The sequence below is a fragment of the Stegodyphus dumicola genome, chromosome 10 (genome assembly GCF_044657685.1).
Source record: "Stegodyphus dumicola isolate Sdum_Otavi_A_Nest chromosome 10, ASM4465768v1".
Lineage (NCBI taxonomy): Eukaryota > Metazoa > Arthropoda > Arachnida > Araneae > Eresidae > Stegodyphus > Stegodyphus dumicola.
The window spans coordinates 149307374-149320083 of NC_140777.1; the positions used below are offsets into that span (position 1 = coordinate 149307374).

General features: G+C 33.6%; 1 protein-coding gene across 4 annotated transcripts in view; it reads right to left on the reverse strand.

Moving 5' to 3' along the window:
* Positions 1-10081: 10081 nt before the first annotated feature.
* Positions 10082-12710, reverse strand: part of LOC118182762 (dehydrogenase/reductase SDR family protein 7-like) — a 104335-nt gene continuing 101706 nt past the window's right edge. For all 4 annotated transcript variants that reach the window (XM_085825694.1, XM_035352142.1, XM_035352139.1 and 1 more), the window contains exon 7: positions 10082-10402. In XM_085825694.1, the coding sequence (XP_085681820.1) occupies positions 10188-10402 (215 nt within the window). In that variant the 3' untranslated portion in view covers positions 10082-10187. The remainder of the gene's footprint in view (positions 10403-12710) is intronic.

The window sequence follows — 12710 nt, forward strand, 5'->3', positions numbered from 1 at the left end:
AAACCCCAAAAAATATTTTTATTGCTTACTTCAGACGATTTTTGTTGCATAGTACGTAGTAGTATCTAATGGTGTCCCATCACTTACGTGAGCCATTTTTTGCTCCGTTCTAAACAATTGTATTTTTATTAAGTTAATATTTTGAGAAAATGTATGTGATGTAATAATTGTTACTAAATTTAAGTATGAAACACACCCACAAAAAATTTTTACATGTTTTTTTAATTTATTTTATTACAGTTTCCTTTTGTAAAGCACAAGTGTCCCATCACTTTTTGAGACACTGTATTATCAAAGAACTCGTATTATCAAGTGCGATTAGGATTGCAAACACTACGTATTATAATAATGAGGTAAAAGTTACTTATAGGGTCAAAGTTTACAGCTTTGCTACTGTTGAGTAGATCGTCGGGCTATCGATATATATCGTAAGTCGGAAAGCATTATAAACATATCAAAACCAAAACATTAAAATACAATTTAAATGAAAAATGATGTCTTAAATATAATTCACAATTAAAACAACAATACAAATTTAAAATACACAAACGATATGTTAAACATTGCATATAAAATACGTTACATTACAGCTCGTCATCACACATTATCTCGTTTTCCTTTGTAAACAACGATCCGTATTCGCCCGAAAAACATCAAAGCTCGGTGTCCATGTACACATCCATCTATTTCCACCTTAAAAATATCAGAGAATTGCACAACCTCGGCATTGCGCACTACATTGGCTCTGCCCATGTACACATCGATTATTTTCACTTAAAAAAACATCCTATAACAGCACAAACTAGGCGCCGCGCACAACCTCGGCATTGCGCACTACATTGGCTTTCCCCATGTACACATCGATCAATTTTCACTTAAAGAAACATCCTAGAATTGCACAAACTAGGCACCGCGCACAACCTCGGCATAGCGCACTACATTGGCTTTGCCCATGTACACATCGATCTATTTTCACTTAAAAAAACATCCTAGAATTGCACAAACTAGGCACCGCGCACAACTTCGGCATTGCGCACTACATTGGCTTTGCCCATGTACACATCGATCTATTTTCACTTAAAAAACATCCTAGAATTGCGCAAACTAGGCACCGCGCACAACCTCGGCATTGCGCACTACATTGGCTCTGCCCATGTACACATCGATCTATTTTCACTTAAAAAACATCCTAGAACTGCACAAACTAGACACCGCGCACAACCTCGGCACTGCGCACTACATTGGCTCTGCCCATGTACACATCGATCTATTTCCACTTAAAAAAACATCCTAGAATTGCACAAACTAGGCATCGCGCACAACCTCGGCACTGCGCACTACATTGGCTCTGCCCATGTGCACATCGATCTATTTTCACTTAAAAAAAATCCTAGAATTACACAAACTAGGCACGTGCACAACCTCGGCATTGCGCACTGCCTTAGCCCATGTATATAGCGATCTCTTTTTACTTAAAAACCAGAAATTGAATAAACTCTGCATTGCTCATATACTAAGAAATTTTCTTTCACTTAAAAGAAATCGGAGAATTGCAGAAATTCGCGCATAAGCAACTCCATTGATTCGCGTTGGGAAAAAAAAAAAAAAAAAAAAAAAAAAAGTTTCTAGAAAAATTGAGCTTACTACAGGCGAATCAAGATCCTAGCCTAATTGATTTCTCAGCCGTACATTTCTTGCAAATACTACCATTCGATGACTTTTTCTGACTAACTAATCAGCATGGTATCTTACATTTTTCACAGAAAACGTTATCCTTCAATAATCGACAATCCATCAAAAATCCTCTAAAAAATTCATACTCTATTGTTAATTCATACATAAAATATCTGTTCCCAAAATTTTACGCTTGTTTGAAAACTCCCACCTTAAATTTTCCTTTATAATCTCCTGATATTTAATTACAACATCACTAACAGCAGTTTTAGAGCAAGCAATAACTAAACGCAAAAATATCACCTCAAGTAGCCAAAAATATATATACAAAATAGTATTCACGGTATCTGAGCGTTAAATAATCGCCAATAACAGTGTTACGAATTGTGTATTTAGATATTAATTTTAGTAGAATTCTAATTTAAAATGTTGTATTTCCTCGTGCAATGCAGCGTGAGACAAATTTTAAGAGAAATCTATACCGGAAAAGTAAGAATACAGGGCACGTGCATTAAACTTTGAGTAAACGGATGTGTCGGTAATTTGTATTGAAATTGAATAAATGTAACTGACTACTAAATTAGCTGTAACCGTAATTTCATCCTCTTGTTTACATTGCGTTTGGCGAATAGTATGGGTTACCAGATCATATCATTTATCGCCGCTCTTGGTGATTTTTTTTTTTTGTTTTGTTTGTTTGTTTGTTTAAAATTCCAGGTGGGCTATACTAAAGCTGTGCCAAGTTTTAAAATAATAGTCACAACTTTTATTGCATTACACTTGAGAACAGGAATTTCGGTCGACTGGGAGCAATCCCGGCTTTCTGGCCAGGTCAGTATCTAGAAAGACTCGACTTCTCGGGGGACAATAAGTTTTCACAGTGTCTAGAACACTCGTTTATTCGGTGGTAGGTTAAGATTCGGCAGGAACCATGTGGCACTGTCTTTTTCTGCCTCTTGGTTGATGGGACGCTACATGGTTTGATTTCGAAAATTGTCTTTAGCGGCTTATCTCCCCTTGTCTGGACGGTCGATATTAAACAAGCGTTCTTTGATATTTGGGTGGATACGTGGCCGTCCACCACTGACTTTGCGTGTAATTACCCAGAATTTGTGAAACAAGTGGTCGTCTTGCATACAAATCTGTATTATCCAAGCGACTGAGCACTGTGGTAGTTGAGATTCTTGTTCCTGTTGCCACTAAATGATCTGCCATGAGCTGAGGCACAGTAATGTTACTCCACCTTCGGGCCGAAAGAGCTAAATGACAGTCTTCTGCCGGTATTGTAAATCTAGGTTTGCCTGGAACAGGTCTTCTAGACACAGAATCCGCGGATTCAAACTGATCTCATAGTCGGTGGACCACACTACGAGAGACATTGAGACGTCTAGCAGCATCAGCTTGTGACATCCCCATTTCCATCCATCGTTCGCCCGCCATCTCAACGAATCGGGCAAATGACTTCTCCTGAACACTGATAGACTCTCCTGGATATTGTCCACGAAACTGTAATAACAACTGAAGATCAACACCCGTGAACAAAAATTACAATTTTTGCATTTTTTTCTCCAGCTCCAATATAAGTATTCATTTCTATAAAATAAAAGTGGTAGCAATTGTTTTTGCATATATTTTCTTGCACTTCGTTACTGTAATGCATATAAACCGTGAATTTTAAAATGTTACTGCAATTCTTGTAATGGTGAGCTTTGAAAAACATGCTGTTAACTTTTGAAGGGCAGTGTACTTCAACACATTTTTCATTCTTTTAGTGAAAACATCTATCCTTTTAAAAAGTAATAGACCATAAAACCCCGCATTGAGGTGATATATGGCGCTGTATAAATCGGTAGGTGAAAGCAGTCTGTTAGCGTAACTCTTCATTCCCCGTCTTCATATTATTTCCTTCATTACTTGCATTTAATTCTTTGCCGTTCTACTAGCTGAAACATCGAAATTTTCTTGGTTTGATAAAATATGACAGTTTTATGGTCCTTCTCTTTCAAATCTTAAATGTGTTACCTTCATTCAGAGAGATCCAGACTCAAAGACGAAAATTTCATCAGAAAGAAGTCTGAGGTGCAAAATGTCAGTGAAGTCTGCAATCCACGTCGCTCCCGCAAACAAGGAAGGCCAAAAGGAGGGTACAGGACCCAGAGGCAAGGAGGACCGCACAAGCAGTCAAGCAAAGAGCCGATTACCAAAACCCACAACCGGAAAGAGAAGCAGCTCGATTCAACAAAGGCATTACGAGGAAGGAATTCCCACAGGAAAATGAAGGCCGTTCTCGAAGGAAAATCCGACGCGGCAGAAATTTACCTACAGAAGAATGGAGGACTTCAAAGAGCAAAAAGATAAGTGAAAATTTCTTTGTTTCCTCAGTTCGAGGTGAAGATCAGTTTATATCATTTTGTTCAAAGTTTCTTTTTCTCAAGCGAGAACAATTGTTAGATGCTGCTAAAAACAATTTTTTTTTTTTTTTTTTTTTTTTTTTTTTTTTTTAATTTCGCAAGTTCGGGAGAAAGTATGCTCTAAATGTATTTTAATCGGGAAGGCTTGAAATTATGATTCAAGTGGTTGTAAACTAAAAGTTAAAATTAAATTTTTCGAAAAGGATTGTAAGCTATGTACAGCAACTGTGTACGTTCTGATGTAAAGTGAAACTGAAAATGTTACTATGTTAAATGTGTAAAAATTTTTGCACTGAGAGTAAATTTTATATGATGAATGTAAAAGTGCTTTAAATTTCAAACTCTGTTTAAATGAAATACTTGAAAGAAAGTTAATAGAATTAATGTCTGTTCAGTTACACGAAAGTGTTTATTGAAATTAAGGTGTCCTTTTACGTTTGCAGTGTCTAGAATTTATTTTTCTTTTATGAAGTTGGCTGTGTTGGTTGTGTTGGTTAGTGTTAGTCGTTTCAACACAACATTTGCACGCTCGTAGCTCTATAGAACAAACCTCTGGAGAGCATTGGGGAAATGAGTTAAAAGAATGAGTGAATGGAATTCGACTGACGGCCAAATAAGTGTAATAAAATGTAAATTGTGCGGGAAAGTGAAAACTTTTTCTCTGTATAGAGTACAAATACTTTTTCCTTCCAGATATATTGAAAGAACAAGATAATTTTCATGATTATTCAAGATGCACAAAAATGATGTATGTAGTTCCAATTTGAAGAAAGAAAAATAATGAAAATAATTTTCTTTATCTTAGTTTTAACTTAGGTTTAGATCCTTTTGTAAAGTTGGCACTAAAAGAAAGCTAAAGCTTCGATTTTTTGTAATATAATTGAGTTGGAGAAATCTGAAGTTTGAGAAGTTCAGAAAGTAATTAAAAGTTTTCTAGAATTTAAAGCTCTCAACAAGGTCGTTGTGAGACCTTTTTCTTCGGTACTTAAATTCTGGTGGGGGAAAATGTAAGGTATATTCTAACAGTTATTTTAATTAGGAAAACCTTTTCTATAAATTCTTGTTTCCACTTACAACTCCCTACAATGAATTTTTTAGAATCGCTTTGAATGCAGGTAAGTTAGAAGAAGTATTTAACGAAGGTTCAACCTACTTTGTTAGAGAGAGTACTAGGAATTTTTAGTAGCTCGTGTTTGCCTTCGAGCTAAGTCTCTCTTGAAGCTGTTACGCTCGGCCGTATTATTACGGGCCTTTTGATATTCGCCGCCTAGTTTAAATTAAGGGCCAATACGTTATATACAGTAGAGTCCCGCAAACTTGACTCCCGATATCTTGACATTTCGCATAACTCGACAACTTTTAGGAGCTTTTTAAAGATATATCTAGGCCAAACAGAGCAAATATTATATACAGTACATATAATTATTATTTATGCGTATGCCTTTCCTGTTCTGTTCAAAGATTTGAGTGTCGTTTTGCTGTAATGTTTGCCGTTTTCTCATTGTGCCATGAATTCTTAGAACTGCCTAACAAATGTCAAGGTATGCTGTAATACTTAACAACGCTGTTTGCTTCTTTCGAGGATACGAAGAAAGTCAGGTAGCAGCTGGCCTCTGGATCACATCCTTTTCTATTGTTGCTAAACGTTAGGAGACTTGTCTGAAGTTTTGTGACTACATCTTATCGCAAACTAAACTCACACCAGTTCATTGCGGGTATAGTTTCTCAGTTCACATCAAGGTTAAGTGTTAACATATTTTTGTGAACTTTTGATATTCTGTGAAGTGAAAATGTCGTTCGAAAGGCAAAGAAAACAAACTAACGTGATAATGGAAATGAAACTAGATGCCTACGAGACTAGACAAAGGGGTAAATGTAAACAAATTACCATGGATATAAAAAAGTGTTGAACGGACTACTTTGATAAGGTGGAAAAGAAGAGGTTCGAAATCGACTCTTGATCTGTGAAAAGAGCATGTATGATAGCTTAAAGTAAAGAAAAAGTATTTTGAAAGGTGGTGAATATCAAAAAGTGAGCGAGGCGCTTTACTTGTAGTTCAGGTAGCAAGGGAATAGGGAACACGCATTTCAGCACCAACTTTACCAACAGCGTGGATTTACTGCTAGAGCAGGCTGGCTCGACAGATGGAAAACGAGGTACGGCATCAGGCAGTTAAATGTTTGTGGGGAAAAACTATCTGCTAGCTTTGCAAATGCTGCAATATTCAAGGATAATTTCCACAAAATAAAAAGGAGGGTATATCTATAGATCAAATTTATAATTGTGAAGATACCGATTTGAATTTTCAAATGTTACCTTCGAAAATGCTGGCATCCAGGGAAGAAAACTCGGCACCTGGCTACAAAAGAAGCAAGGAAAGAGACACAATATCGGCATGCATCCAATGCAACAGGCAGCCATAAGCTCAAACTAGCGCTTATAGCCAAATCAAAAAAATCCCCGGGAGTTTAAAAACGTACAATAATGGGACCGAAATCAACTAAAGTTTATTTATTTATTTATTTTATTCTTTTCTTTTATACTTTGACGTACTAAGATCTGGCTGATTTGGAAAACTCATGAAAATCTTTTTTTGCTAATATGTATTATTCCTACTACATTCACTAAAGCTTTTAGCATTCTGTTTAATTCACAGATTTACATAAGATGATTTCACTTATCATTTTAGTGTGCATGTGTAGATTCATACATGCATGTATATCACACATACATGCAAATAATCTAAAGAAATACAGTCACTCTTTAAAAGCAAATTTTTAAAGTATTTTAATTTTTCCTAAATCTCTGAAAGAGATTGTTTCACCTTCTCGCAACAACGTTATTTTGCAGCTAATTCATTAAAAAAAATAATAGCTGAAAATTTTCATGTTAAATTTTGCTATTAGTACTACAAAATTTAAAACAAAAATATATGAATTTTAAATTGAATAATATATAATCAATGTAGTGAAATTTCAGTGGCCAATGTATTCTTCATAATTCTTCTTACATAAAGTAATATACTGCATTTAATTACTGAGAATCTTAATCACATGAAACCTTCACATAGTTGTTTCCATAAAATGTTATAGATAAAAAAATGATGTATCGATACTTCCCTCTCTCTATATATATTTATACATATATTAGGGGCATATCCTGAGTTTTCATTTACCTTCCAGCACGCGCGCTACGCAATTTTACATGAGCATGCACGCATCGTAATTTTTACTTCTGTTATTTTAATGTTTTTGGCACAAAAAACGACAGAAATGAGTGAATATGATAATGAATTTGTTAAAAAATAAAATATTAAGCTTATTATTGCAAAATACATATGATGTACCATTGAAATAAAAGTAAATTATTTTTAAATGTTTATATTAGTCAGGTGGAAAGTCACTGATGTATTTCCTTATAGAAAATTAAAGATTTTTTATTTAATAACAATGTTTTAAAACCCAAACTAGTTTTAATACTCATTAAAGGCAAGTATAGACAAATAGAAAAGGAAACAAACTCACCTTGGTAGGGAAAAAACGTAAAATTAGCATTCTTTACTTCCGCAAGGAAATTTACTTCTTACTGGTTACAAAAACTAATTTTAAACTAATTTTTAAATTTTAATATTTTTATTTATTTCTAAAAAATAGAACTAAAAGAATAGTAATAATAGAAATAGAATACAGTAGAGTAAAAATAGAGAAACAGAATTCTGAAGATTCTTCAATGTTTGAAGTTCACATTGCATACCATGCAAGTAATTTCGGTAATGGGATGACATTTGCACTTGTATCTAAGGCATGTCTTGCATTTCATAGATGCTGACGATCAATCTCTTTTTTTTTTTTTTCCTCTGCAGATTTTTTTTTTCTCTGATAATGCAAACCGCATGTTCCTCGTTTCAATTAGTATTGCTCTTGCACTTCAACATTAGGAGTAGCATAATTACGACTTAGATATGTTGAAATGGAAGGTAGTGTTTGGATTTTGGAACATCAATGAAGATGCTCTTTCATAAGACCAATAGATAAATTCTTTAGGAAGATCCTTGAGCATGGTGTTGTGTTAGCTGGCTTGAGGTAACAGTGAGGTCTCTGTCATTTGAGTATTTGTCTTTTAGGAAACATTTTTTTATGTACTTTATTTGTACATTCTAAACTTTCATCAAGCATATTTATATCAATTACATTCAAAAATGATCCTATTTCATCCTCTATATCCTTGGCATGGTGTTTTAGGCCAGGTAACACTTTCACAATATTTATCTTTTTCGTCTTTGAGCAGTTTGCATACTTCTCTTTTTGCCATTTAGAATATTTATCCTTACCAACATAGAACATATCATCATCATTTATTTTTTCCATATCATTATCATCGTCATCTGAAATATTGTTAAGATACACCACTGATATTATTCATCTCGATATTTTCCTCGCTCAAATCACTATTGTTCTCACAGCTAAAGGTTTCCTTTTCTTCACCAGATAATTTTGCAAGAATGCGAGCAAAATCAGCTGCTCGCACAAATTTTTTTTGCCATGGAAATCTATATAAAATTTATAGAGTAGAATTTATAAAAATTAAAATAATACATATCAATTAATAACATAAAATAAAAAATATTTGAGAAAAAAATAATTTCCGAATTTTCACCCACGACCATGTGCGTGTCGTAACTTTTACAAAGAAGCTGCCATGTAGCACAAAATCTCAGTAAAAATAAAAGCCATACGACTTCCTGTTGGCACATTCCATGTGGAGAAAGGGTTGAAAGGAGGAATAGAAATCACCTTTAGGCGTCTGTGATATGCGAAAAATGTGCATTAAAAGCGGAATTTGTCATAAACATCGCGTATAGCGCGCGTGCTGGAAGGTTAAAGCCATGTTGAGCACAAAATTTTTTTTAATTTTATTTATGAATAGAAGTTAGAATTGCATACTCTTAAATATTGCATAGCATGTAAAATGATGAAATGCACACAATAAAACTTTTCAGTTCACCAGATTAAGATTTTAAATGCTTCGTATAACATTAAGATGCTGAAAGAACATCAGAAACAAGAATATATACATTTTTAAAATTAGCTAACTTAAAATAAATAAATCCAAAATATAAACTTCAAAACAGAAAGCTCACTTTTGCATGGTAATGCCTGAAACGTGATAATAAGTCACACTAAATTCAGTACTAAACAATGAATATAAATTTCTTCTAGCTTGAATGAGATGCAGACAGGGAAAAACTGATCAACTATCTCACACTGAGAGAGAAAGTTGCTCTTGTGAAATACATTATTTCATTAATGATGCTATATGAATAGCATGAAGAGGCAGAATTACAAAAGATACAACAATTAATGCACAATTTGGTTTACACTAATTTCTGATTCCAAGTAAAATTGATTATGCAACGCAAAGCTGTATGTTTAAAGTAATTACCAGGGATTCTACTATACAAGTGAATTAAAGAAAATAATTTTACATTCAAATTTGTAGGCATTCATTGCATGTCCTAAAATGATACCCCTGATATATATATAACTTAAAAATTTTATTTTAATTTTATGCCCATTTATTTTTCCTTATGTCATATTTTAATATATTTTTAATGCAGTTTAAATAACCAACTCCATTAGATCAATACTTTTAGACTGTAACATACTCTTCCCAAGACCTCTTTTCTCAAGTGAAATTTTCCTCAACTATAGGGTAATGGTAGAATGGCCCCAAATTATCTGATTCCTTATATCATGATAACTAATTACTAAATATTATAGCTGTACCTTCCGATTAAATATCTTAGAAATCTTCAATTTAAATTTTAGCTCTTGAAATATATACTCCTTGAAATTCCGCATTTTTAAAATTTAACATAGAAGGTTTCTCACCCTTTTAACCAGTTCAGTGTAATATTTATGCTTCCTGTGCTATTTTATGCCTTGCTTAATTAAGTGAATCCTACAACTGCCTATTTTATTAAAAAATTCTCCAGTTACAGATTGGAAATCATCGTTTTTATTACATAGATATATATTTATAATACAAAATAATTCATTTAAAATATCACAAATGGTACATATAATACACATATAACACAGTTAGTCTTCTTTGATCATATCAGCAGCTCGTATTCTGCGAGCTCGACTGCCCATGATATAAAAATACAGCCAAGGGCATAACACCCTAATAAGTATAGCAATCTTTGGCAAAATTCCAGCTAAAATAAGCTCTGTCTGTTTCGATGCAGTTGCAATAACTACACTTTCAGCAACTTCTTTTGGGTCCATTCCAGTGGCTGTAGTTTGATCCATTTCTAAAAAAATTAAAATATAAAATTATTATTAGCAAGATTAATTTTAACCTTTTTTAAAAAATTCATCAGTTTTTAAGAAATTAGAGAACTAATATTTCTAAAACTGAAAAGTAAAATAAATGGAAATGGTTCAAGTTTAGATACAAGAACTTCAAGATGAAATAAGAAATGTTCAGAGAAGGGTGGAGGACAATTAGCAATATAAAAAATATTACTCTTACACATTTTTGTCCATAAATAAAGCAAAATTAAATAAATAATTTTAATTTAGGTATATTATCAAATACACAGTAATCAAATACACAGCTGCTTTGATGAAAATTTAATATTAATACCATTGTAAACTGTTTTTATTAACGAAGTCTGCCCATCTACCGTAATTTCAGGTAGATAAGTTGCGGCTTATACATATTTAAAAGTTGAAAATTTAGGTCTACAGTGTATATGAGAAAATTTTATTTTCCCTTTCCTTAAAACTTCGCTAGTCCAGATCATAAGCTATGCAGAAGCGAAACGGTAAGAATTCGCTACAATATTCTAACCTCAGATTGCACTAGGGCAGTGCAATAAGTTCAAACTCGCCTAACTAAGGTAGGTGGTTTTCTCTACCTTAGTTAGATAGAGAAAACCACCTACCTTAGTTAAGGTAGGCGGCATGTACTAAACTCCATAAGGCATGTACTAAACTCCATGGTTTTGCTGTCGTTTTCCTATTACTTTTTGTTTTAATGGAAACAGCTACATTTACTTGCCAAGTGCTGTGTTCATTTTTACACGTTTTTACTGCTTCATAGCTTGCTTTTTTGCTTGCCTTATCATTCGCGCTTTAAAAATATCATTATTATTATGGCTCTTACTCAAAGAAAATGTTATACAGCTGGCTTTTAAGCTTTTGGCAGAGAAGAAAGGGATCGAAATTGGAATCGCGCTGCGGCTAAAGAATTTCAACTTGATGAGTGATGCATTCGGCGGTGGAAATCCGAACAAGAAGAACTAGATAAATGCCTAAGAATAAAAGATCTCATTGAACTTGTTTCATAGCCTGGCCTGTTTTGGAAGACAATTTAGAGAAATGGACAATAGAGCAGTAAGAAAGTGGATTATCAGTATCAACAATTTGCCTTCAAGCAAAGGTAATTGCTCGACAAATGGGCATTAAAGATTTTGTTGAAGAACCTAATTGGTGTTTCAGGTTCATGAAGCAAAAGAAATTATCAGTCTGTCAGGACTAAAATAACAGTTGAGCAAAAGTTTCCCATGGACTGGATTGAAAAAAGATGGCTTTTTTGGAGTATACATCTAAGAAAATTAAAGAACAAAATTTGAAAAGGGGGCAAATAATTAATATGGATGAAGTGCCCATTACGTTTGACTGTCCTCCGAGCAAAAATGTTCATTCGATAGTTGAAAAACTCTTTCAGTGTTAACAACCAGGAATGAAAAGACTTCTTTTACCTGTGTTTTGGGTTGTGCCACCAATCGGACAGAAGTTGAACCCTGTCCCATTGGCCCTAAGCTCCGAAGCAAAAAAAAACCTTAGCATACTAGGTCTCAGTCATACCAGGTGAGCTCAGAAAAATTTTACAGCTGCTGGATCTCACTACCAATAGAATTTTTAAGCATGAACTACAAAAGCAGTGGGAGGAATGGATGCAAAGCGGACTCAATTCCTTCACGAATTTCTGACCAAAAGAGAAAAGTGTCATATGACGAGGCTGTCTTATGGGTCGATAAAGCATGGCAATCAGTCCGAGCTGATATGTTTGTATCAGCTTTCATTAAATCGGAAATTAGCAAAAATGAAAATAAAAGTGAAGATAGTGATGTTGAAAGAAGTGATTTACAACAGAATGATGATATTGACCTTGATGATCATTTGTTAAATTTATTTAACTCTGACATCGATGAGTCGGACTTTGAAGGCTTTGTATAAATTTAGTTTAATTTAAATAAAAAATTTTGTTTGTTTATCTAATTTCTGTATTCTTTTTCATAATATGGTAATTTATGGTGATAAAAGTTTACCGAACCCATAAAATAATGTCTATTAGAAATCATTAGAGTTCGTTTTCGGCAAGCTCAAGGTAAGATTTTTATTTCTTCTTTATTTATTAAATATTACTGATTATATTTATGTTGTAGATGTTATAAAATGTTATCAATGATGATTACATCAATATGGCAGAGAATTATTGAATAAATGAATATTAAGTGCCGTGTTTCGGAATGCTTTGCTGTGGCATATATGGCGGTGTGGCTTATTTGATGAACTTTAATTTCTTTTCAGTCATTTATCATGTGTACGACA